The following is a 25,073-nucleotide window of genomic DNA, read 5'->3' as shown; positions in this document are numbered from 1 at the left end:
ACCTGTGCATACATTAGACATGAAAAATTTCAAGAAGTTATAATAAAACAGTGAGCTGCATTGTGATTTAACTAGGTTCATATTAAAAAACTAGATAAATTCAGAAAGTTATGTTAACATCTCAAATGAATTTCTTATTTTCCCGATCATCATTGGATTCCTTTGACTAGCTTCTCCATCAATGTATTTAAAATAGAATAAACAACAATTCGATGAGTTTTGATGAGTATTTTCAGAAACACCTATTTCTAAAATGAGTTTAGAGAATCTGATCACCTTAAAGTCCATGCGAACGTCTGTAATATGACCTCACGTTTAAAGGTCGGAGATTCGATGACAAAGGTCTTCATATTCCGGATGGTCGTTTTGCCAATTCACTGCGCGATTCAGCAATAGCGCTAATGTCGAATATTTAACATAACTACTTACTTTAGCCTAAAATAAAGCGAGCTAATTTACAATTCCAACTTCATCCTAGACTGGGTAGGTGTGAACATGAGTCATTTTCAAAGCTTTTCTTATGCCCTGGTCTCATTGTAGATCCCAAGGGAATGGAAGTCAAAACCCTTGTATTTCTGTATTCCTCACCCTCTCTGTTTAGATGCAATGCTCTCTTTCTCTCTTGAGATAGTCCTAGAAATGATATAAAGATGAAATAATAGTTTTCCTTCTATCCCCATAGCTACTTATATTCTGAACCCAGAGAAACAGGACAGTTTTCACAGTAATTCTGAGTTTTTCCAAACTTCTTTTAAACTCTGAAGAGAATGGCCAATAATAAACTCAGTGACTGTGGCAGCCAACTTAACTTACCTAATCTTCAATGATCAACTTGACAAATATTTTCAGTACATTTAATGGAGTAATTATGGTACCTTCTTTTTTGGGGGCATTTACAAGCCAGTGCATTCAGCAATCATTTTCATTTTTCTTTCCAAGATGCTTGGTTATTCTATAGGAAGAAACAACCCCAAAAAAAGGCTCATTAGTGTATGAATTTCCTTTGAAATTTTTATTGCTTTTACCATTATTTCTCTTAACTATGGGTCCAAGTATGGAATTACCCACTCATCAATATATTAGGCAAAATTCAACCTAACTGGTACACTGAGAGTAATATACAATCTGTTGGATTAAATAATTGAAACTTCTTGAATACAAATAACAGTTAATTATCTTGCTACAAATGAGCACAAAACACACTTCCCATTATAAACAGAAAATGGAAAGAATGTGGCTTTAGAGTCAGCTAGGTGACTTTGGGGAGTTTACTTCATTTTTGTGAACACCAGTTTGTTCATCTTTAAAATGGGGATAAAATGTCTACCTAGGACAGGATGAAAATGTACCTAGAGCCCACACAAGAGCATGTTCCACGGATGCACACAGAGGGGGAGCAGGGAAAGGAGAGGGTTTTATTTTGCAGCTGTTATTATCTGAAGCAAATGACCCCAAATGGCCCCATTCCCTCCCGTCAGCCTCCCGCATTCGCCCTCCTGCCACTGCTCGGCCCTCCCCACGTAACCGCGGGGTCTCTCCAAACGCTTGGACCCTCTCTGGATTTGTAGACTCTTGACTTATCAAAAGTTTGGTAGACTCTAAGGTAACGTTTCCATGCACAAATGCAGGCCACCAGAATCGTCAGGCTGGCTTCGCCTCCTCTCCACATCTGGTTTAGGCCCAGTATTTGGGGTGCAATAATTGACAATATGAGCCAAGTCCACTTCCCTGGGAGAGGTCGTAATGGTCACACACAGTATAATGCTTTATGTTCTGGATTCTCTTTGCAGCAAGGAGTAGATTTCCTCTACAAAAGCATTTTGGATGCTGCCCCTTAGATGGACATTACTTTCAGGTGTTTAGACTACAGATATTTGCTCACAGACTCAAATAGACACAAGCTCAGCCTTACAAGGTCCATTCTTTTCCATGCTTGGGGACACCATGCAGGCCTAGATTCTAAAAAATACAATGCCCTAAGTTCCCCGTCAGGAAGCAGTCTGTGAGATATAAATGTGGGTGCGGGAAGTCTGTCCATCAGGACTCTGGGGACCAACACCTCTGAGGAGAGGGCAGGAGCCAGGGTTGCAGAGAGAGAGGCCAAATCAGGACGCACCTGTACTAAAGGACTCAGCTGGGTTCACGTGGAGACCTGGGGGCAGACCAGCCCTTAGGAGGAGAGCGGGCAGGCGCCAGGCCCCTTGTCCCGCATGACCCGCCCCTGGCAGTGGGTCACGCCCCTGGGGAGGCTGCTCCCGCATGTCCAGGCCGCCGAGCAGCTGGAGGCCCCCACACCCGGCCGCTCGGACACGAGTGCTTCATCCCACAGAGACGTCTGGGAGGCATCCTGCAAAATTCACTTCCTACTGCTCAACAGCCATTATTTGCTTTTAGGGCTTCAGAATGAAGTATTTTGTAGAAATTGAAGAAAAAGCACGTGGATGAAGTTGACAGTCTTTGTCATAGTAATAGTTCAGTATCTTTGTTAGGTGAAAATAGGAAAATCCCATAGGAGGAATTCGTTCCTTAATCGGCACCACAGTTGAGGTTTCGGAAATCAACCTGCAAATATAACTTCTGACAGCAGAGCGGCAGCACCGAGGCGGGTGGGTCTCACGGAGCCGAAGACGGGAAATGCCTCACACCCCAGGTGCCTGAGAGAAGGAGACACTCCGCCTTCCAGGAACCGGGAAGCCCAAGGCCGTCGTGTGCGCTGGGCCGCGTCCCGGTGCTCGCGTGGGCACCCGCAGGCCTCGTCGCTGACAGCCCTTCTGCGCGGTTTCCCAGGGGACCCTCCTGCATGCCAGCCCAGTAGGATATTCAGGGAAAGGACCTCTGGGTCAAATAGGTCTGAGAAACGCATCCTAAAATCTTCCTGGGCCAGGGCTTGTTAAGGTATTTAAGTCTCAAGAAGTCAACCTGCCTGCTCATCTTACCTCATCAGTTCCCAGTTTACATGATCACGCCACCCTTTTGCATACAAAGTTCATTCCATTCTAAGGAAATCGTGTCCTAGAGCTTCCACGCTGGGGCATCCTGATCCACGTAATGTAAACTGTCTTATGGGAAAAAAAATGGTTCGATTAATAAATAGGCTGTTTCGCCAGCACAGAATAAATACACACTCTTGTGAATATTTCTACTGACATTTCTCTGGTAAAGATGGGCAGGAAGCAATGGCAGCCTCCACACCGACCCAATGGCTCCTCTGTCGGCAAGTCACGTAGCCACGTGCTCCTCTTCTTACCTGTTCAAAATAATCCCGGAATCCAGCACCATTCATTCACTTTCCACATGTGCCGACACTTGAGTCCCCAGAACGTCTGTGCGTGTATCACTGCAGAGAAGTCAGGAAGGAAGCCAGTCAGCACGAACCCACAACTCCTTTGGTGGCCTGGGCAGAGAAGAAGGCCCCTGGAGGAAGCCGGGCGTCCCGGGTTCATGAAAAGCATCCATCGCAGCTTCACCCCTAGCTGGGTGACCTCGCCCAGCGGCCACTCCGCTGACCTCAGGCTGCATATGTCATATGGAGGTGACATCATCTGTCTGGGAAGTTGTTTCAGGGAGTGAATGAAGTAACACTTGTACAGGAGAATCAGCTCAAGGGGATCTTGCTTAACAAACAGTACCCCTCCTGACCTGGCCCATTATTATTCCTTAAAGTGATTCAGGGGCACTAAGGGACATACTTCCAATAATCACTTTTCTTCAGATTTTCTAAACTCTGATCCTATCTATAGTTTAGGCAAGAAACAAACAAGACACTGAAAGGGAAAATGGGAGCATAGCTGGAATCTGAAACATGGAAACATGAAAGTGGGAGGCTCAGAGACTAGAAAAGGCAAAAAGCATGCGGATTTTATCTCCCTGCCTGAGGCTGTCCTTCACCTTCTGTCTCTTGAAGGTCTTCATAAAGGAGACTGTATTTTAACTACTTAAAATTTTTGACATTTTTCTAACAGTTTGGACATTTTATGAGAAATGGTCAGTTAATCACAGCAAACTTTTACTCCCTGGCAATGGACAATGAATGACTCATTGAATGGTCTGAAGGCTGGGCACTGCCAGCCCCGGTGATCCCAAAGTGAACAAATTAGAAGTTAAAAAGCCACTACTTCTCACAAGCCACACTGGAAAAAATCAACAACTTTGGAAACATGCTGTTTGCAAAGGTTGATGTAAGCCCAAAACTGATGCAGCACACGGAAGGCAATTCGGTAACAGCTAACAAAATTTGAAATGTATCCTTTTCAATCCAGCAATACCATTTTTGCAATTTATGCTATAGAAATAATCTCTCATGTTTCACTGCGCACACTGCCGCTCACTGCAGACGCCCAACAGCAGACACAATGTCTAGCAGTTGGGAGCTATTTAAATGGTCTGGTACATCTATAAAATACTACTCATCATTTGCTATACCTGTTTTCATGAAAAAAGCAAGTTCCAGAATAAGCGTGTATTTGAAGCAGATGGTGGCCAAGACGGCCTCCTCATTCCCCTCAGCCTGGCCCCACCCCGGGCCGCTTCCTGGCTTCCCCCTTAAAGAGCATTTACTTTACAAAACTTGTACCTGCAAATTCTTTTTCTGTCCCGTTGGGATGTAAATCTTTTAAAAATCCCACTCTGCCAGGTTTATAACCCAGAACTATCCCAAAGATGGGCCCGTCTCTCTGAAAGCACCCAGGTGCGAGGCCCCACCGCCCAGCCTCTGTGGAAGGGCAGGAGGGGACATCTAGGAACGCGAGGGGCTCCGATTTACAAACCGGCCTCCTGTTGTGGAGATAAGAGAAGGTTTCATCTTCCCTTGGCTGAGGACCCCTGGCAAGTGGGGGTGCCTACGACTTCCTGGCCCAGGGCTTGAAAGCCCTCCTCCCCCTTTTTTCTGTGGAGTCGAGCTCAGACTGAGCCTCGGCCTCTCCCCGCTGCCCTGGCCCTGAACTCGGTCGGTGCCTGTGCAGCTCTGCCACATTTTTGGCCTCTGGTCATGGTCACTGGTAATAGGGTAACTGGATCAAGAGGGAGACTTACTTTTCACTGAATATCTTTTTGTACTTTTTGACATTTTTACCATGTGCGTGATTAACTATTCAAAATACTTCAATCAAACAACTGTAAAAGCTCCCGAGGCAGCCACAGCCTATGGAAATATGCGGTTAGCCTGAGTTTCACACAACTAGCTTCACCTTTGAAATACTCAAGCACAATACTTTAAAAGGAAAAGAAAACTTCCAGTTAAACAATGTGAACTTTATACAAACTGAAACTGAACTGGCATGTGCCCTTAATTCCCTCAAGTGTTGTTAATACAGAGAAAATGCTTTAGTTTAACTGCATGAAAATTACAGTGAACTCTTACATGAAAATTTACAATACTTTCTGGAGATGCCTGATGTACAGTTATTCCGTATCTATAGCCAATTCGGGTCACTCTAGGCTCAACCTAAACTTCAACTCCTGAAGCCCTCAAGCTATAAGCCAGTATTGATCGAGCTGGTCGCTTTGTGATGACTGCATTCAAAGCAGAGTAAGAGGGGATAAGCACTCCTACTACGCTGGTTACTCCGTGTAATCCATTTTTTTTCAGTGACATGTTCTTCTTTCCAAGGAAAGTTCTGAAATCTACAGTAAGGAAGAAAGCCATCGATATTCATTGTCAGAAATGTTAGCCATGGTTTTAAAACTCAGGTCCTTTCCTTACTTTTATAAGGCAGAAGAAATTTGAGTTTTACTTTTTTTGATCATTTTAACACTGCTCTCACAGGAGGGTGGCATTTTTTTCTTGAATCTATTTTTGGGAAATCTCTTCCTGCTTCTCATTATATTAACTTAAGAAAAAGGGGGATAGGACAATTAAAAATTACTTTTAAATGTAAGTCAAAGGAAGTAAAGAGAGAGACATCCTTGGAATACAACCCTTACTGCTCAACGTGCACAGCTGGGAAATCCTTCATGGTGAGCGACATTCAATTGTTTTCACCATCAGGAATTGACCAAAACTGAGAGAAAACCAAGCTGCCAACTGGAATCTGTGCTACCTCTGGGGCTTCGTCCTCTACAGCTTCCCACAAAGCCACATGGCATAAAGGATGCTCCATGGATCACAGCACTGCCATCACCTGGGGGCTGTTCAGAATGAGACTCTTGGGCCCCACCCCAAACTTCTTAATCAATATTTGCCTTTTAACAAGACCCCCGGGTGATTGTGAGTGAAAAGTGATAGTCCAAATCTGCATGTCCTCTTGCTGCCTAGCAAACATTAGCTGTGACAGAGACTTGAGAGCTTTTAGACCAAAGCAGCAGCCAACCTCTAGCCTCCCTGACCACAGCCTCTCCCTTCCGTCCCAACTGGCACATCATTACCGAAAATGGCCTGTCCAAATATTGCCCGTGTCGCACTCCTGATAACTATGACAACAAGTGCATTTGAAGTGTTTTTCAACTTACAAGCAACTTCAGGTAAACTGCGTGGGTTAATTCTCATAATAATACTATGAAATAGTTCCAGATGAAATGAATCCTCAACAAAGCAGCAAACGTGCCTGAACTCAATCATGAAGCAAGCAGTCGAGTCGGGCCTGCTGCCCGGCCTGGTCCATCGCATCCCACCTGCCTCCCTCACCTCATGCCGGCTCAGCCCCCAGCCCTGATCCTCAGTGATGCTCCATCACATACTAAAGGAAGCCCAGCCTGCGGACAGAACCTGGCCCCCCTGACCGCCCCCACCCCCTCTGTCAGGATGGACCCTTTGAGAGGGCCCCACAACCCAGATGTACACACCCAGCCTTCTCCGTTCACGTGTCCCTTTCTGAAAAACTAACACCATTCCAATTCTTAGAAATTATACAAGAAGGAGTGTAAATCATAAAATGTTCTGATTACTCATCACAAGTATTTTCAGGCCTTTCAACATTTAGGAAATATGGATATGCACTGAGAAAATCTTAAATAACAGCACTAAGTCCCTTTAGGACATTGTCCTAGTCTGTTTAGGCCACTCCAGCAAAATACCAAACAACAGAATTCATTTCTCCCAGTTCTGGAGGCTGGAGGTCCAGAAGCAGTGCCAGCAGTCAGGTGAGGGTCCTCTCTGGGGTCACACACCCGCCATGCCCTCACGGAGTGGAAGGGGCTGGGAGCTCGGTGGGGCCTCTTTCACAAGGGCGCTGATCTCACGTGGGGTCACCCTCATGACCTAATCGGCAACTGAAGGTCCCCACTTCTTAATACCATCACCTTTGGGAGTTAGGACTTCAGCATATGACTTTGAGGGAATACATTCAGGCCATAGAAAATGCCAAACAAATTAATTATACATTATTTGAAAAAGGCATTTACCATTTCTCTGTGGTCATGACTTTGCCATCTATGAGCCAGATGTAAAAACAGGAAAACTAAACACTGCAAGAGAAATAGAAAAAGAAAATAAAAATCAGTATTATTAAAATAGAAAAATAGATAAAAGGCATTCCTTTCTCTAGCTATGATAGAGTAACAGTCTGAACTAACTTACCATCATAAACAACTACGAAACTAGACAAATTACATGAAACAACTGATTTAGGACAAAAAGCTGCACAGAGCTATGATCCTGCCTAAGAGGGGAAGGAGTGCACTCCACAGCCACCCCCACCTTTCTCCCTGGGGCACAGTCAGGACTCCAAACACAGGGAGAGGGTCACCATCAGGAACTGACCAAAACTGAGAGAAAACCAAGAGCATAGGAGTCTCACTGACTTAAGGAGACAGAAACAATATTTTAAAGAATGGCTACGGTTTTTTGAATTTTGATGAAAAATGGAGACTCACAGATTCAAAAAACCCAATGAATTCCAAGCAGAAAAACACAAAGAAAAACATACCAAAGCAAATAATTACCAACTTGATGAAACCCAGTGATAAACAGAAAATCTTAAGAGCAGCCAGAGAAAAGAGCCACTATAAGAAGAAATAAAAAGAATGGCATCAGACTTCTCACGAGAAAACACGAAGAGGGAACACATGGAGCAACACACTCAGTATTGAACGGAAAGACCGTCGACCTAGATTTTATAGCGTAAAAAATACTTTCAAAACTGAGAATAAAGATTTCTGACTGTTGGAGAAGGTGGTTAAAGACCAAGAAGGACTAGTATGAGCAACATGGTTCTGGATCAGGCAGAGACGACAGCAAGAACTCATGTCCTCTCAGTGTAGACAGTCAGATAAACAGCAATAATACTGGACGTGGGTGTATTCATGGTTCGGTCTACTTAGGTGTGTTTCCTAGGTCTGTGTGCTGGGAAGGCCGAGAACAAATGGCGCCCCATTAGCACCGTGCACATCCAGAACCAGATATCGATCTTTCATACCATCTATGGTACTAATAACAATCGTAACAGTTAGGCAGGGCTCCGTGAGAAGTGTGGGCATCAGTGCTCAAGATGAGGGTGGGTACAACATGCACTCCCCTAGACAGCGCTGGGGAGTCGGAAATGCTGAAAGACCACAATGGCAGGGGTATGTCAAAGGGACACAGAGCCACCGGAAGGAGCCCCGGTGTCCAAACTGGAACAATTTGAACAGCAAAATAACTAAAGTTCACACTGATGGAGTTTAGTTTCCCTGCACACATTCTTGAGTGTCAGTTGTTTTCAGTGACTTGCTTCTGAAGAGTGGAGTGTGGAAAGAAGCCAAAAATATAATTTTAGAGTAGAGAAATCTTGTAAACACTACGTAAGGCAAATTATCAGGGTTAGTTCAAGCTGGTAGTGTGTACCTTCAGATGAAGAAATGAGAATGGTCCTTCACCTCCGCCATCTTTCTCCCCATCTCATCACCTCACTTAATTTGTGAGACAAACTCAGGCGAAGCCCAAGTCAAGGTGCGATCTACAAAACGCCCAACCCGTGTTCCTCGAAGGGCAGAGGGCGTCACAGCCAAGGGCAGCCGGGAGAATTCTGCTGGCCAGAAGGATCTAAGGGTGTATCACAGCCCACAGATGTGATGTGGTGTTCCGGGTGGAATTCTGGAGCAACACAACGACATTTGATAAAACTGGTGAAATAAATAAACAAACACTACGTAAAGTATGAAGCTTAGTTAATAGTCATGAACCACTGCTGTTTCTTTAATTGTGTCAAATGTTCCACAGTAATTAAGGTATTAGTAACGGGGAGACTGGGTGAGGGGTGCACAGGACTCTATTGTCTTTGCAATATTTGTGCAAACCTAAACCTATTCTTAAATAAAGACTTGTATAATTTTTTTAAAGATAGAAAAATAAACATTTTTTCAGACAGAGCAAAGTTGAGAGAATTTGCCACCAACAGACCTGCCCTGTAAAAATGTTAGACAAACTTGTTCAGGCAAAATGAAAATGATACTAGATAGAAATTCAAAACTATGTGAAGAAGTAACAGTGCTGAGAGTGATACATATGTGTGTAAAGAAAATGGTGTACTTTTTATCCATTTTAAGTTATTTATATAGCAAGTTATTGTGTAACACAATTTATTGTGGGTTTTAACACATGTAAAGGTAAAACATGGACAATAGCACAAAGGACAGAACAGAGAAAATACAGGTGTGCTATTGGGGGCTTCTCATATAATGTATGAGGAAATACAACATTTAAAAAGAGTTGTATCTAATAAACCAATGAATTAGGTAAGACAGATTTAAGCAGAGATAGGACCTAAGTCTCTGGCGCCCAAGCTGGGACTCTCCAACCATTATGAAACCCCATCACCATACATTAGGATGTACTAGAGAAGAAAAATTATAAAATCTGTTTAAAAAAGTAGTGATTCAGAGCCAGGAGCCAAGATGGCGGCGTGAGTAGAGCAGTGGAAATCTCCTCCCAAAAACACATAGAGCTATGAAAATATAACAAAGAAAAATCTTCCTAAAATAGAGACCACAGGACACAGGACAACATCCAGACCACATCCACACCTGCAAGAACCCAGCGCCTTGTGAAGGGGGTAAGATACAAGCCCCAGCCCGGCGGGACCCGAGCGCCCCTCCCCCCGGCTCCCGGCGGGTGGAGAGAAACCGGAGCGGTTTTTTTTTTTTTTTTTTTGGCGAGCGCTTTTTGGAAGCCTTAGAGGGACGGGCCCCCGTTGCTGGGGAGGCAGGGTGGCGGGACCGGTGAGGAGGTGCCTGGGAACGGCGCCAGAGGACAAAGAATATCCCGCGTTTCTCCCTGCGAGACCTGGGGGCGGGTGCCTGAGACCAGTGCCTGAGGACGGAGGAGGTCGCGCGTTTTTCCCCCTTTTTTTTTTTTCTCTTTTTGGCGAGCGCTTTTTGGAAGCCTTGAAGGGACGGGGACCCCAGTGCTAGGGAGGCACGGTGGCGGGACTGGTGAGCGGGTGGCTGGGACCGGCGCCTGAGGACAAAGAATATCCCCCGTTTTTCCCTGCGGGACCGGTGGGCGGGTGCCTGAGACCGGCACTTGAGGACAGAGGAAATCGCGCGTTTTTCCCCTTTTTTTTTTCTCTTTTCTGCGAGTGCTTTTTGGAAGCCTAAAAGGGACAGGGACCCCGGTGCTAGGGAGGCAGGGCGGCGGGACTGGTGAGCGGGTGCCTGGGACCGGCACCTGAGGACAAAGAATATCCCGCATTTTTCCCTGTGGGACCGGTGGGTGGGTGCCTGAGACCAGCACCCGAGGACGGAAGAAATCGCGCGTTTTTCCCCTTTTTTTTCTCTCTTTTTGCCGAGTGCTTTTTGGAAGCCTTGAAGGGACAGGGACCCCGGTGCTAGGGAGGCAGGGCGGCGGGACTGGTGAGCGGGTGCGTGGGACCAGTGCCTGAGGACAAAGAATATTGAGCGTTCCTTCCCTGCGGGACCGGTGGGTGGGTGCCTTTTGGAAGCCTTGAAAGGACAGGGACCCTGGTGCTAGGGAGACAGGGCAGCAGGACCAGTGAGCGGGTGCCTGGGACCGGCACCTGAGGACAAAAAAAAAAAAAAAAAAATCGCTTGTTTTTTCCTTTTTTTTCCTTTTTTTTTTTCTCTTTGTTTCTGTTCCCTCTCTCATTGTTGCTGCTGTTGTTTTGGTTTGGAGAGTGCTTTTTGGAAATCTTAAAGGGGCAGGACAGGTCACTTAGACCAGAAGCAGGGAATCTGGGGATCTCTGGGCACTCTAACCCCCTGGGCAGCAGGGAGCACAGAGGCCCCTTACGGAGATAAATAGTCTCCTGGCTGCTCCCCCTCCAACGGGGCTCCACCATTTTGGAGGAACAGCCCCAGCCAGGCCAAGCCCACAGCAACAGCGGAGATAAACCCCAAAGCAACTGGGCAGGAAGCAGAAGCCCTGTCTGCGCACAGCTGCCCAGCACAAGCCACTAGAGGTCGCTATTCTCCCAGGAAAAGGCTACAAACCAACAAGAAGGGAAGCTCTTCCAGCGGTCACTTGTACCAGCTCTGCAAACTATCTCTATCACCATGAAAAGGCAAAACTACAGGCAGACAAAGATCACAGAGACAACACCTGAGAAGGAGACAGACCTAACTAGTCTTCCTGAAAAAGAATTCAAAATAAAAATCATGAACATGCTGACAGAGATGCAGAAAAAAATGCAAGAGCAATGGGATGAGATGCAGAGAAAAATGCAAGAGCAGTGGGATGAAGTCCGGAAGGAGATCACAGATGTCAGGAAAGAGATCACAGAAGTGAAACAATCCCTGGAAGGATTTGTAAGCAGAATGGATAAGATGCAAGAGGCCATTGAAGGAATAGAAGCCAGAGAACAGGAACGTATAGAAGCTGACATAGAGAGAGATAAAAGGATCTCCAGGAATGAAACAACACTAAGAGAAATATGTGACCAATACAAAAGGAAAAACATTCGTATTATAGGGATACCAGAAGAGGAAGAAAGAGGAAAAGGGATAGAAAGTGTCTTTGAAGAAATAATTGCTGAAAACTTCCCCAAACTGGGGGAGGAAATAATCGAACAGACCATGGAATTATACAGAACCCCCAACAGAAAGGATCCAAAGAGGACAACACCAAGACACATAATAATTAAAATGGCAAGGATCAAGGACAAGGAAAGAGTTTTAAAGGCAGCTAGAGAGAAAAAGGTCACCTATAAAGGAAAACCAATCAGGCTAACATCAGACTTCTCAACAGAAACCCTACAGGCCAGAAGAGAATGGCATGATATACTTAATGCAATGAAACAGAAGGGCCTTGAACCAAGGATACTGTATCCAGCACGACTATCATTTAAATATGATGGTGGGATCAAACAATTCCCAGACAAGCAAAAGCTGAGGGAATTTGCTTCCCACAAACCACCTCTACAGGGCATCCTACAGGGACTGCTCTAGATGGGAGCACCCCTAAAAAGAGCACAGAACAAAACACACAACATATGAAGAATGGAGGAGGAGGAATAAGAAGGGAGACAAGAAAAGACTCTCCAGACAGTGTATATAACAGCTCAATAAGCGAGCTAAGTTAGGGAGTAAGATACTAAAGAAGCTAACCTTGAACCTTTGGTAACCACAAATCTAAAGCCTGCAATGGCAATAAGTACATATCTTTCAATAGTCACCCTAAATGTAAATGGACTTAATGCACCAATCAAAAGACATAGAGTAATAGAATGGATAAAAAAGCAAGACCCATCTATATGCTGCTTACAAGAAACTCACATTAAACCCAAAGATAAGCATAGACTAAAAGTCAAGGGATGGAAAAACATATTTCAGGCAAACAACAGTGAGAAGAAAGCAGGGGTTGCAGTACTAATATCAGACAAAATAGACTTCAAAACAAAGAAAGTAACAAGAGATAAAGAAGGCCACTACATAATGATAAAGGGCTTAGTCCAACAAGAGGATATAACCATTCTAAATATATATGCACCCAATACAGGAGCACCAGCATATGTGAAGCAAATACTAACAGAACTAAAGAGGGAAATAGACTGCAATGCATTCATTGTAGGAGACTTCAACACACCACTCACCCCAAAGGATAGATCCACCGGGCAGAAAATAAGTAAAGACACATAGGCACTGAACAACACACTAGAACAGATGGACCTAATAGACATCTATAGAACTTTACATCCAAAAGCAACAGGATATACATTCTTCTCAAGTGCACATGGAACATTCTCCAGAATAGACCACATACTAGCTCACAAAAAGAGCCTCAGTAAATTCCACAATATTGAAATTCTACCAACCAATTTTTCAGACCACAAAGGTATGAAAGTAGAAATAAATTCTACAAAGAAAACAAAAAGGCTCACAAACACATGGAGGCTTAACAACATGCTACTAAATAATCAATGGATCAATGAACAAATCAAAATAGAGATCAAGGAATATATAGAAACAAATGACAACAACAACACTAAGCCCCAACTTCTGTGGGATGCAGCGAAAGCAGTCTTAAGAGGAAAGTATATAGCAATCCAGGCACACTTGAAGAAGGAAGAACAATCCCAAATGAATAGTCTAACATCACAACTATTAAAACTGGAAAAAGAAGAACAAATGAGGCCTAAAGTCAGCAGAAGGAGGGACATAATAAAGATCAGAGAAGAAATAAACAAAATTGAGAAGAATAAAACAATAGCAAAAATCAACGAAACCAAGAGCTGGTTCTTTGAGAAAATAAACAAAATAGATAAGCCTCTAGCCCAACTTATTAAGAGAAAAAGAGAGTCAACACAAATCAACATAATCAGAAATGAGAATGGAAACATCACGACAGACTCCACAGAAATACAAAGAATTATTAAAGACTACTATGAAAACCTATATGCCAACAAGCTGGAAAACCTAGAAGAAATGGACAACTTCCTAGAAAAATACAACCTCCCAAGACTGACCAAGGAAGAAACACAAAAGTTAAACAAACCAATTACAAGCAAAGAAATTGAAACAGTAATCAAAAAACTACCCAAGAACAAAACCCCAGGGCCGGACGGATTTACCTCGGAATTTTATCAGACACACAGAGAAGACATAATACCCATTCTCCTTAAAGTGTTCCACAAAATAGAAGAAGAGGGAATACTCCCAAATTCATTCTATGAAGCCAACATCACCCTAATACCAAAACCAGGAAAAGACCCCACCAAAAAAGAAAATTACAGACCAATATCCCTGATCAATGTAGATGCAAAAATACTCAATAAAATATTAGCAAACAGAATTCAACAGTATATCAAAAGGATCATACACCATGACCAAGTGGGGTTCATCCCAGGGATGCAAGGATGGTACAACATTCGAAAATCCATCAACATCATCCACCACATCAACAAAAAGAAAGACAAAAACCACATGATCATCTCCATAGATGCTGAAAAAGCATTTGACAAAATTCAACATCCATTCATGATAAAAACTCTCAGCAAAATGGGAATAGAGGGCAAGTACCTCAACATAATAAAGGCCATATATGATAAACCCACAGCCAGCATTATACTGAACAGCGAGAAGCTGAAAGCATTTCCACTGAGATCGGGAACCAGACAGGGATGCCCACTCTCCCCACTGTTATTTAACATAGTACTGGAGGTCCTAGCCACGGCAATCAGACAAAACAAAGAAATACAAGGAATCCAGATTGGTAAAGAAGAAGTTAAACTGTCACTATTTGCAGATGATATGATACTGTACATAAAAAACCCTAAAGACTCCACTCCAAAACTACTAGAACTGATATCGGAATACAGCAAAGTTGCAGGATACAAAATCAACACACAGAAATCTGTAGCTTTCCTATACACTAACAACGATTCAATAGAAAGAGAAATCAGGAAAACAATTCCATTCACCATTGCATCAAAAAGAATAAAATACCTAGGAATAAACCTAACCAAGGAAGTGAAAGACTTATACTCTGAAAACTACAAGTCACTCTTAAGAGAAATTAAAGGGGACACTAATAAATGGAAACTCATCCCATGCTCATGGCTAGGAAGAATTAATATCGTCAAAATGGCCATCCTGCCGAAAACAATATACAAATTTGATGCAATCCCTCTCAAATTACCAGCAACATTCTTCAATGAATTGGAACAAATAATTCAAAAATTCATATGGAAACACCAAAGACCCCGAATAGCCAAAGCAATCCTGAAAAAGAAGAATAAAGTAGGGGGGATCTCACTCCCCAACTTCAAGCTCTACTACAAAGCCATAGTAATCAAGACAATTTGGTACTGGCACAAGAACAGAGCCACAGACCAGTGGAACAGATTAGAGACCCCAGAAATTAACCCAAACATATATGGTCAATTAATATTTGATAAAGGAGCCATGGACATACAATGGCAAAATGACAGTCTCTTCAACAGATGGTGCTGGCAAAACTGGACAGCTACATGTAGGAGAATGAAACTGGACCATTGTCTAACCCCATATACAAAGGTAAACTCAAAATGGATCAAAGACCTGAATGTAAGTCACGAAACCATTAAACTCTTGGAAAAAAACATAGGCAAAAACCTCTTAGATATAAACATGAGTGATCTCTTCTTGAACATATCTCCCCGGGCAAGGAAAACAACAGCAAAAATGAGCAAGTGGGACTACATTAAGCTGAAAAGCTTCTGTACAGCGAAAGACACCATCAATAGAACAAAAAGGAACCCTACAGTATGGGAGAATATATTTGAAAATGACAGATCTGATAAAGGCTTGACGTCCAGAATATATAAAGAGCTCACACGCCTCAACAAACAAAAAACAAATAACCCAATTAAAAAATGGGCAGAGGAACTGAACAGACAGTTCTCCAAAAAAGAAATACAGATGGCCAAGAGACACATGAAAAGATGCTCCACATCGCTAATTATCAGAGAAATGCAAATTAAAACTACAATGAGGTATCACCTCACACCAGTAAGGATAGCTGCCATCCAAAAGACAAACAACAACAAATGTTGGCGAGGCTGTGGAGAAAGGGGAACCCTCCTACACTGCTGGTGGGAATGTAAATTAGTTCAACCATTGTGGAAAGCAGTATGGAGGTGCATCAAAATGCTCAAAACAGACCTACCATTTGACCCAGGAATTCCACTCCTAGGAATTTACCCTAAGAACGCAGCAATCAAGTTTGAGAAAGACAGATGCACTCCTATGTTTATCGCAGCACTATTTACAATAGCCAAGAATTGGAAGCAACCTAAATGTCCATCTGTAGATGAATGGATAAAGAAGATGTGGTACATATACACAATGGAATACTACTCAGCCATAAGAAGTGGAAAAATCCAACCATTTGCAGCAACATGGATGGAGCTGGAGGGTATTATGCTCAGTGAAATAAGCCAAGCGGAGAAAGAGAAATACCAAATGATTTCACTCATCTGAGGAGTATAGGAACAAAGGAAAAACTGAAGGAACAAAACAGCAGCAGAATTACAGAACCCAAAAATGGACTAACAGGTACCAAAGGGAAAGGAACTGGGGAGGATGGGTGGGCAGGGAGGGATAAGGGGGGGGAAGAAGAAGGGGGGTATTAAGATTAGCATGCATGGGGGGGAGGGAGAAAGGGGAGGGTGGGCTGCACAACACAGAGAGGACAAGTAGTGACTCTACCACATTTTGCTAAGCTGATGGACAGTAACCGTAATGTGGTTGTTAGGGGGGACCTGATATAGGGGAGAGCATAGTAAACATAGTATTCTTCAGGTAAGTGTAGATTAAAAATTTAAAAAAAAAAAGAAAGAAAGAAAGAAAAGGGGGATTACTCCTTAACAGGATAAAACTATTGGTAAATCAAAGATCAACGCATGCTTTAAATATCCTTAATGTTGATCACTTAAAGGGTGTCAGATGATCAGCTATGGAGGTACTCTTTTCTGATAATATTCCTTTCTCTTAATTAAAAAAAAAAAAAAAAAAAAAAAGCAGTTACTGTGTACTGACCTCCAATGAGTTCTGCACAGTGGTATAGAGGGCATGTCAAAGTGTGGGCAAAGGGTCTGTTTGTTTCTACGCAGAAGATCAAGGCCTAGCTTGGATACCCAGAAAATGAACTAAGATACGATATGAGGAGGAGCTTCCGGCATCAGCACTCTCTGGAGGACTCGTGCCGGGGGATGATCATCAAAAAGCCTCCACAGGGATCCGGACGATGCTGCGGTTGTGGCTGCATCCAGCCCACCATCTCCTGGACTTGCCATAAGAAGGAGGAGGGAGATGTCTAGGCTGGCATATGCATACAGTGAGACAACGAATTTGACTGGATCTGTACTGTTGGAACTCAACCAGGAGTTGGGAGGGGTGCAAGTTGTAGCACCCCAAAATCTCATGACTATAGACTATCTATGGTTAAAAGAACATATGGGATGTGAACAGATCCCAGAAATGGGCTGCTTTAATTTGTCTGATGGTTCAAGTACAGTTGGACAATATCCATCATATCATAGATAAATTTTCACAAATGCCTAGGGTGCCTAAATGGTTTTCTTGGCTTCACTGGAGATGGCTGGTAATTATAGATTTGCTTTGTTTATGTCACCGTATTCCTATTATGTTAATATGTGTGTGCAAATTAGTTAGTAGTTTAAAACCTATACATACTTAAGGTACTATACAAGAAGATATGTCAAAGAAATAATCAATCCTCCCAAGTTTCCTTCATATGCTACATCTATAGCTTTTCTTCTTCCTTCCTAATTACAAACCTTAAATAGAATTCGTGCCTCATATCGAATTTACCGAGTATCATAATTCCTCCAGGTGGTAAAGATACCTCGAGACAAGTGCTGGGCATAGAAGCCACAGGGCATAAATCTGCAAAGAAGTAAAAAGCTAACCTTTGCAAACAATATGGCTTCTCTCTCACTTACCAACTTTACATTTCCCTGTATGGCCCCGGAAGATGACTGGTTAGCCAGAGACGGGTAAGATTCCTCAAGGGAGGAACAACCTAAGACAGGCACAGTCGCAGGGGGGCCATCAGGTGAGAATTTGGGGATCAACAGAGGTGAGGCTCAGAACCTCACCCCCCCTGCTTTGAGAGAAATCTTCTGCATCCGTGGATGTCTTGCTGCCCTTGTCTAGCCTGGATTAATACTTAGTCCATAGGCACACACCTGATCATCTGATCATCTATATTTGCCTTCTTACAGCACTAAACTATGTTTTCTACCTTTATCTTGCATCTACCTACCACTTCAGCATTTTATTAAAAATAAAAATAATAATAATAATAGGAGAAATGTGGGATCAACATATAAATCAAGTACAAAAATCAAATGAATATTCATATTTGACCTGATGGTTTATAGGTCATATTGCATGATCAAAACCGAAAGTTTCTGTGATGAATGCCCTTGTACTGTTCACCATGTAAGAATTTATTCACTCTGTAAGAATTCGTTCACCATGTAAGAACTTGTTCGTTATGCTTCAGAAGATTGGAGACTGACGAGAATTAGGCTTGAGATGGATTAATGATTGTACATTGAGCATTGACCCCCCTATACTGAATTTTATTGTTGTTAACAACCATTTGATCAATAAATATGAGAGATGCCCTCTCAAAAAAAAAAAAAAAAAAAAATTAAAACAGCCAGTAGAGTGCTTAGGGAAACTTTACAGAACAGTTTGATAATATGCATCAAAAAGAACGCATACACTTTGACCCAACATGTCACTTCTAAGAATGTATTATAGGGAAGTAAATAAGAATATAAATAAAACTTATGGCAAAGATATTCACCAAAGTCATTAAAAAAAAAAGAAAATTTAGAGACAATCCAAATGTCCAACAATCAGTAATTAGTTGAATAAATTATATTACTTTTTAAAAAAAAAAAAAAAAAAAAAAAAAGTAGTGATTCAGATCACATCAAGGCTGGAAAGGAAGGCAATGTCTGAGGTTTCTCTAACCGCCTTCATGGTTCAGTACCTTCTTGCCTAGACTGGCTAAGAACCAAAATCAGGATAACCGCTGGTCTACTTTTTAACCACCCTTTTAGCACAGCTTTAAGAAAAGTAATGGCTTTAATGTTATTTGCAGATATGAGGCCAAAGGTTATTTTTAAGACCATATTATTCACATAGTCTTAATAAAGATTTCTTACTTTGGAGATCATGGCTAGAAAGGATGAACCAAAATAAATCTGCCAATTGTTATTGATGAGAAAAGACAGAACTGCATGTCTCATTTTGCTCTGAAGAGTGTCTTGGTGACTGACAGGAAGCCCTATTGTTTACATATTGTAAGTCAAATTCGGTTTTTAAAAGGCTGCCTGATGAGCCATAAGGAACAGAAAAATTTGAAAAACATACTATTTGCTGGAAGAGATTAGATTCAGAGTGGCCTTTGTTTCACTGTCTTTATTCAGAACAATTCTATTTTGTTTCCAGGTTTTGTCTGTGGAGCAAGATAAGGATATATTACCTTATTTCAGGTATTTAAATATTAAATATAGGAATGTCATTACATTGTCAGAATTATACTGAGGAATCAGAACATTTTAAGATGTGTCAGAATATACAGGCAGTAATTTTCTAACATATGTAATATTTAGAATTCATTTAAAATAAGTTTTAAATGCTAAATTTTAATATTTTCTTTTAAAACACTTTTTCACAGTGGATTTATTCAGTTTTTCCTACATAAAGTTTATAGAAAACCCAGACACTTAGTTTAAGAACAGCAAATTCTCATAGCAATGAAATACAGATCTCAAATTATTTAGCATTTTGAGTGGAATACAAGAGAATGGAAAATATTTCCTATAAAGTAAAAATTGTATAAGTCTGGTAATAATTAAGAATGCATTTCCTCATTAACCTCAACCATTTAATCAATATGCATCCCACTGCTACTGCACATATTTCAAATTTCCTCTTTTTTAAAGTTCTGCTACCTAATATATCACCTCAATTCTGCTTCATATTACAACAATTTTTAAAATCCAGAGCAATAACTGTCACACTAGGAAGGCTTGCTAACAATGCAGGTCACTGGAGTCTCCAAAGGGCTCTGTGTCTGGTCCTAAAAGCCCAGGAACCGATTTTCAGTAATTCAGCACAGAATGATTGCCTAGTGGCTAGGCGCTGTTTAAGGCTTTTGGGGACATAGCAGTAACCAAAACAAAGATCATGCTCCCATCAGGCTTGCCTTCCAGAAGGGGAAGATTTACAATAAACAACACAAGAACAATAAATGTAATAAAGAACATGTCAGCAGTGAATCCTATAGAGAAATAAATCAGGGTAAAGGGACTGAGTGGGCTGCATAAGGAGACACAGCAAGAGAGACACAAAGGGTGGGAAGGAGGGCAGCAGAGCCAGGAAAAGGGGAAAGTCCCAGACCCTGTACGAGGCAGGGCTGACCGCACAGGGCAGCATGGAGGGAATGGGGGTCAGCATGTATTTTGCTGGGCCAGATCACGTAGGTCTTTGAAGGTCACAGTAGAGACTTCAGATGTTAATCCAAGTGAATAAGAAGCAGATGGAAATTTGTATGGGCCATGAATTTGGGTTAATCCCTTCCCTTTGCAAGGGTGCTAACAAAGACACCATCGGGAGCAACTGTCCCAATCTAGGCGAATGGGAACGGAGGCATCAGCTAAGATCGGCCACAGATATACTTAGGATGCAGAACAGAGAGGTTTGCTGGGGTGTCAGGACGTGACACGAAGGTCTGTGGCCAGAGCAGAGGTAGACACGAGCTGGCATCCGGTGACCCTGGCAGACTACAGAGGAGCTGGTGGGGGGGTGGGGGGAAGGGACGCAGTCGGAAGTGTTATCCTTCAGGTTAAGTTTGAGGACACGCTCCTGAATGCTCACCTGGAAGTGACAGAGGCGTTTCGTGAGCCTGACTGACACCTTAGGACGAGATGGAGATCGCAGATGGATATGCCGGAGCCACCAGCACCTCACTGGTACTCAACGCACAGCAAGGCCTGGAGGCCGGAAGATGAGAACAGTAGCCCAAGAAGGGAGACAGACAAGCCCTCCTCCATGGTAACCACCTGTCACTTCTCAGTGTCTATGAGTCTACTGCTATTTTGTTCATTTTGTTTTGTTTTGCTTTTAGATTTCACATATAAGTGAAATCATATGGGACTATATCAAACTAACCTGCTAAAATTTTGAAGTGTGCAATACCTTATTGTCAGCTATGGGCACTCTGCTGTTCAGATCATTGAAACTCACCCACCTTGTGTCACTGTCACTTTACACCCATGAACAACAACTTCCCACCCCTCTCCCCACATCCCCAGGAGAACGGTGGCCACCACCTACTGTCTCACTATGTGCGCTCGCCTATTCGGGTGGCTTCTGTAAAAGGAATGTGCAGGATCTGCCCTTCTGGGACTGATTTAACCCGCTCAGCACCATGTCTTCCAGGCCCATCCATGTTATTGTAAGTGGTAGGATCCCCTTCTTTCCAAAGGCTGGATGAACCCCGCTGTGCATGCACACCACATTTCCTTTACCCACGCATCTTGTTGACAGACATTTGGGCTGTTCCCATATTTTGGCTACTGTGAACAATGTTGCCATCAACACAGCAGGGCAGGAATGTCCTCAAGACCCTGATCTCACTTCTTTTGGGTGTGTACCCAGAAGTGAGGCTGCCGGATCATATGACAGCTCTATTCTGATTTTTAAAGAACCTCTCCACTGTTCTCCATATGGCTGCACCATTTTACATTCTCATCAACACTACACAGGGTTCCACCTCCCCCACAGCCTCATCGACAAGTGTTTTCTTTCTCTCCTTCCTTCCTTCTTTCTGTCTCTGCCCTTTCTTTCTTTCTTTTGGTAACAGTCATCCTGGCAGGCGTGAGGCGAGACCTCACTGTGGCTTTGATTTGCATTTCCCTCACAGCTAGTGGTGCTGAACATCTTTTCAAATGCCTGTTGGCATCTATACATCTTCTTTGGAGAAATGTCTGCTCAAGTCCTTTTCCCATTTTTAATCAGATTATTTGTTTTTTTGTTTTTGTTGCTGTTTTGTGCTATTGAGTTGTACGAGTTTCTTGAGTATTTTGGAAATTAACCCCTTACCAGATGTATGGTTTGCGAATGTTTTCCCCCATTCTGCAGTGTTTTTCATGGCGTCGATTGTCCCTGCCGCTGCGCGGGAGCTCTGGGTTTGGTGTCGTCCATTCGTCGATTCCTGCTTCCGTCCCTGGGCAGGTGTCATGTGCACAGAGTCACTGTTAACACCGAATCAGGAAGCTTTTCCCCATTCTCTTCTAGCAGTTTTACGGTTTCAGGGCCCATGTTTCAGTCTTCCATCCATTTTCGGTTCATTCCTGACCAGCTCCTTCAGCCGGACCTCAGCTGGAAGTCCTCCCCTTTCCAGAGTGACCAGACTGGCCAGACAGGCCCCAGATTCTCTCTCTCCTCGTCCCCTGCTCACTGTGCAGACCAGTAAACACGTGGTATCAGAAGACGAATAACAGGAGATTCAGTTGTTTAATACTAAAATAAGGCCTTTGTCTCCAGCGTACATTTGGATCATGTCCATGAAACCAGCCAAGTAAATTTTCACGCTATCGAGTCACCATACCCAGTTTCCAGGGTGACAAAAAATAAAGGTATTTTCTACTCTTGTTGGTCTCCAAACTGATTTTAAGACATAGCATATTTATGACACCAAAAATATTTCAGTTTTCTATGACAATTTAACAAATTTTTTATTAATAAAGATATCAGCTATTCTAAATTTAGATTTTTTCTGTGTTTACTCCCACTAACTGAGAAAGTATGCTTGTTATTGAATTAAACCCTGTACATATTATCTTAAAGGTCAGTTACAGAAACGTCATATGGAAATAGACAGGAACCCTGAAAGCCACAGTCCACTCGGAATACACCTCGGAAACCATTCCATGGGCTGGTCACGCTCTCCTGAACCGTGTCATCATCGGAATTTGGTAGGACAGAGGTTTAGAATTTGAGTTAGAAAGTTTATATTTTAAGCCAATAGGATATGTTTACACAAAGGTTTTTCTCATTCCAGCTGTTGAACTATTTCCACATTGTAGGCACGACTTGGCGTCTGTATTCAGATAAAACCACACTTCCAAAGCTAATCTCAGAAATTTAGTTGTAGTGCCATCTGTCACAGCTCAGATAACAGCTCTTATCATCTGGAAAGACAGGATTTATCTGCGGGGTGGGTCAGGGTTGGGGGGCCACGTTGGACACGCCAGCATTTACATCATTTACAGGAGAGTTAAAGTAAAAGTGGCTATCAAACCCCCTACCCGACTGAGTATGTATTTGGTGCTTCAAAGCGCTGCCCCTGTCCTGGGTGACGGTGGGGACCCAGGATGGAGGAAGCCGCGGCGGGCGCCCCCGGGGAGCGGGCGGGGGGCGAGGGGAAGAGCGGGTCAGCTGAAGAGGTACCGGTCCTGACGCTGAACGCACGCTCCGGCCCTTGTGAGAATTTTAAATTCTAGCTGCCATAACCAGTATAAGCGTGAACAGAGAAAAATATTCAGTCTGCAAACCTAAAAGTCAAAAAAAAAATAAGAAGGAAGGAGACTGAAGCTCCGGGGAGCCGCCAATTATGGAAGCCGATGCGCGGTCGGGGCGATGCTGGCAGGTGAGGTCCCGACGTCCTGCCCTGCGCACGAGTCCCGGGACCTCGCGCAGGCGCACTGGACGCCAGTTAGAAGTGTGACGCGGAGGGTTGAAGGCGAAAGTCGGTCCCTAGACTTAGGAAACAATCGTCTCCGTCAGTCCACATTCAGATCGAAATGAGAGGGAGCCTGAGGGTAGAAGCCTTTTATTTCCAGTTCTGATGACTGTTTTCTTTGTCCAGGGATAGCCAAACAATGTAACAAAGGAGATAAAATAAGTTGGAGCTTGAACAAACACACAGCAGAAGCCCGGAAAACGAGGAGGCTAAGAAAAGGTCTGTAGGCTTTAAAGAAGACTTGTAGTTACCAGGGGGCAATGCGTTGAAGACAAGCACCTCACAAACACTGCTTTTGCCTTTTGAGTAAAACGCAGCCTGAGAAACACGTGGTCAGAGCCATTTAAAAAGAGGCCTCGAGCACCATATTCCTTCCCGCCAAAATCTGTGACAAACTCCATCCGTTCCGCACTTGTTTTCATCCCTGGGACCGCATTCTGGACTGCTGACGGTGACCTCGGTTTGTTATGTCTGAAAGGCCCCCGTGGCTTTCTGTGTCCCGGCTTCCTGTGCGGTTTCAGCTGTGCTGCCTGCACTGCTCATCTCACTGGTTGCCTTGTTGATGACTTTCCAACTTAATTCTCAGGCCTAAGAAACCCCAGACTCAGTGGATCTGGCCCAAGGCTTCTGACAAAGGAAAGGAACAGGAATTTAAAAATATTATATTTGAGAGAAGGCAACAGGAGCGCTGCGTGCATTTGGGAAGAAGAGAGCTCAGCAAGGGGTCTGCACTCACCTACTCGGCCACCAATAGGTTGACCGTATATTTCTTATCCAAACTGGGACACTTCTGAGAATAAAAAGAAGCACCAATGAAACAGGATGCCAGACAGGATATATAAACAGAAACTTCTAGAAAACTTCTAGAAACTTCAGAAACTGGGAAGGTATGGTCAGCCTAACTCTAAATGAACCTTAGACCACACCAGTGATTTGCAGAAATAAAAACCAAGGTCAGGTCAGGGAAGGGACTGCAGAGAGTAAACCCTCTGTTATTGTCAAGGAAGCCAGACATGGCCTTACACAGAGTCTGCATGACTGTGGAACTGCACATATTTGCATAACTAAAACTTCCTTCAAATACTTGGGAGTCACACAACTGCCCGAGGGTTAAGGCTGCAGCTAAGAAAAATACAGTGAATTCCAAGAATGTGATCCGAGACCCTGAGACACAGCTCACTGACACATGAATTCAACCACAGATTATACATTATACATTATAAAGATACATTTTTATACCAAGATAGCCATATCCTTCATAAATCCATTACATTTTGTACAATAAAACATAAATGGAAATTTGACTTTAGAAGTTATGAGAGGCATCACTAACAGTGGAAGACTTGTGGTATTTTAAAATTTCCCTTTCACCAGTTCTAAATTATGGATGGGCTGTGTCTACTGGCAAGACCGACAAATCATAACATTTCCTGTAAGC

At 43.1% G+C, this 25,073-nt stretch overlaps 1 protein-coding gene across 2 annotated transcripts in view; it reads right to left on the bottom strand.

Moving 5' to 3' along the window:
* LOC108398747 (uncharacterized) overlaps positions 1 to 25,073 on the bottom strand; it is a 180,174-nt gene that overhangs the window by 53,628 nt on the left and 101,473 nt on the right. Inside the window, exons 8-12 of one of the 2 annotated variants that reach the window (XM_073224823.1) lie at positions 8,759 to 9,007; positions 7,339 to 7,401; positions 3,248 to 3,337; positions 2,937 to 3,059; positions 277 to 952 (exon numbers count right to left, since the gene is read on the bottom strand). In XM_073224823.1, coding sequence (XP_073080924.1) covers positions 277 to 288 — 12 coding nt within the window. In that variant the 5' untranslated portion in view covers positions 289 to 952; positions 2,937 to 3,059; positions 3,248 to 3,337; positions 7,339 to 7,401; positions 8,759 to 9,007. The remainder of the gene's footprint in view (positions 1 to 276; positions 953 to 2,936; positions 3,060 to 3,247; positions 3,338 to 7,338; positions 7,402 to 8,758; positions 9,008 to 25,073) is intronic. The other variant, XM_073224822.1, reaches the window with a different exon arrangement.

Source organism: Manis javanica, chromosome 16 (genome assembly GCF_040802235.1).
Source record: "Manis javanica isolate MJ-LG chromosome 16, MJ_LKY, whole genome shotgun sequence".
NCBI lineage: Eukaryota > Metazoa > Chordata > Mammalia > Pholidota > Manidae > Manis > Manis javanica.
This window is presented reverse-complemented; position numbering and strand designations above follow the sequence as displayed.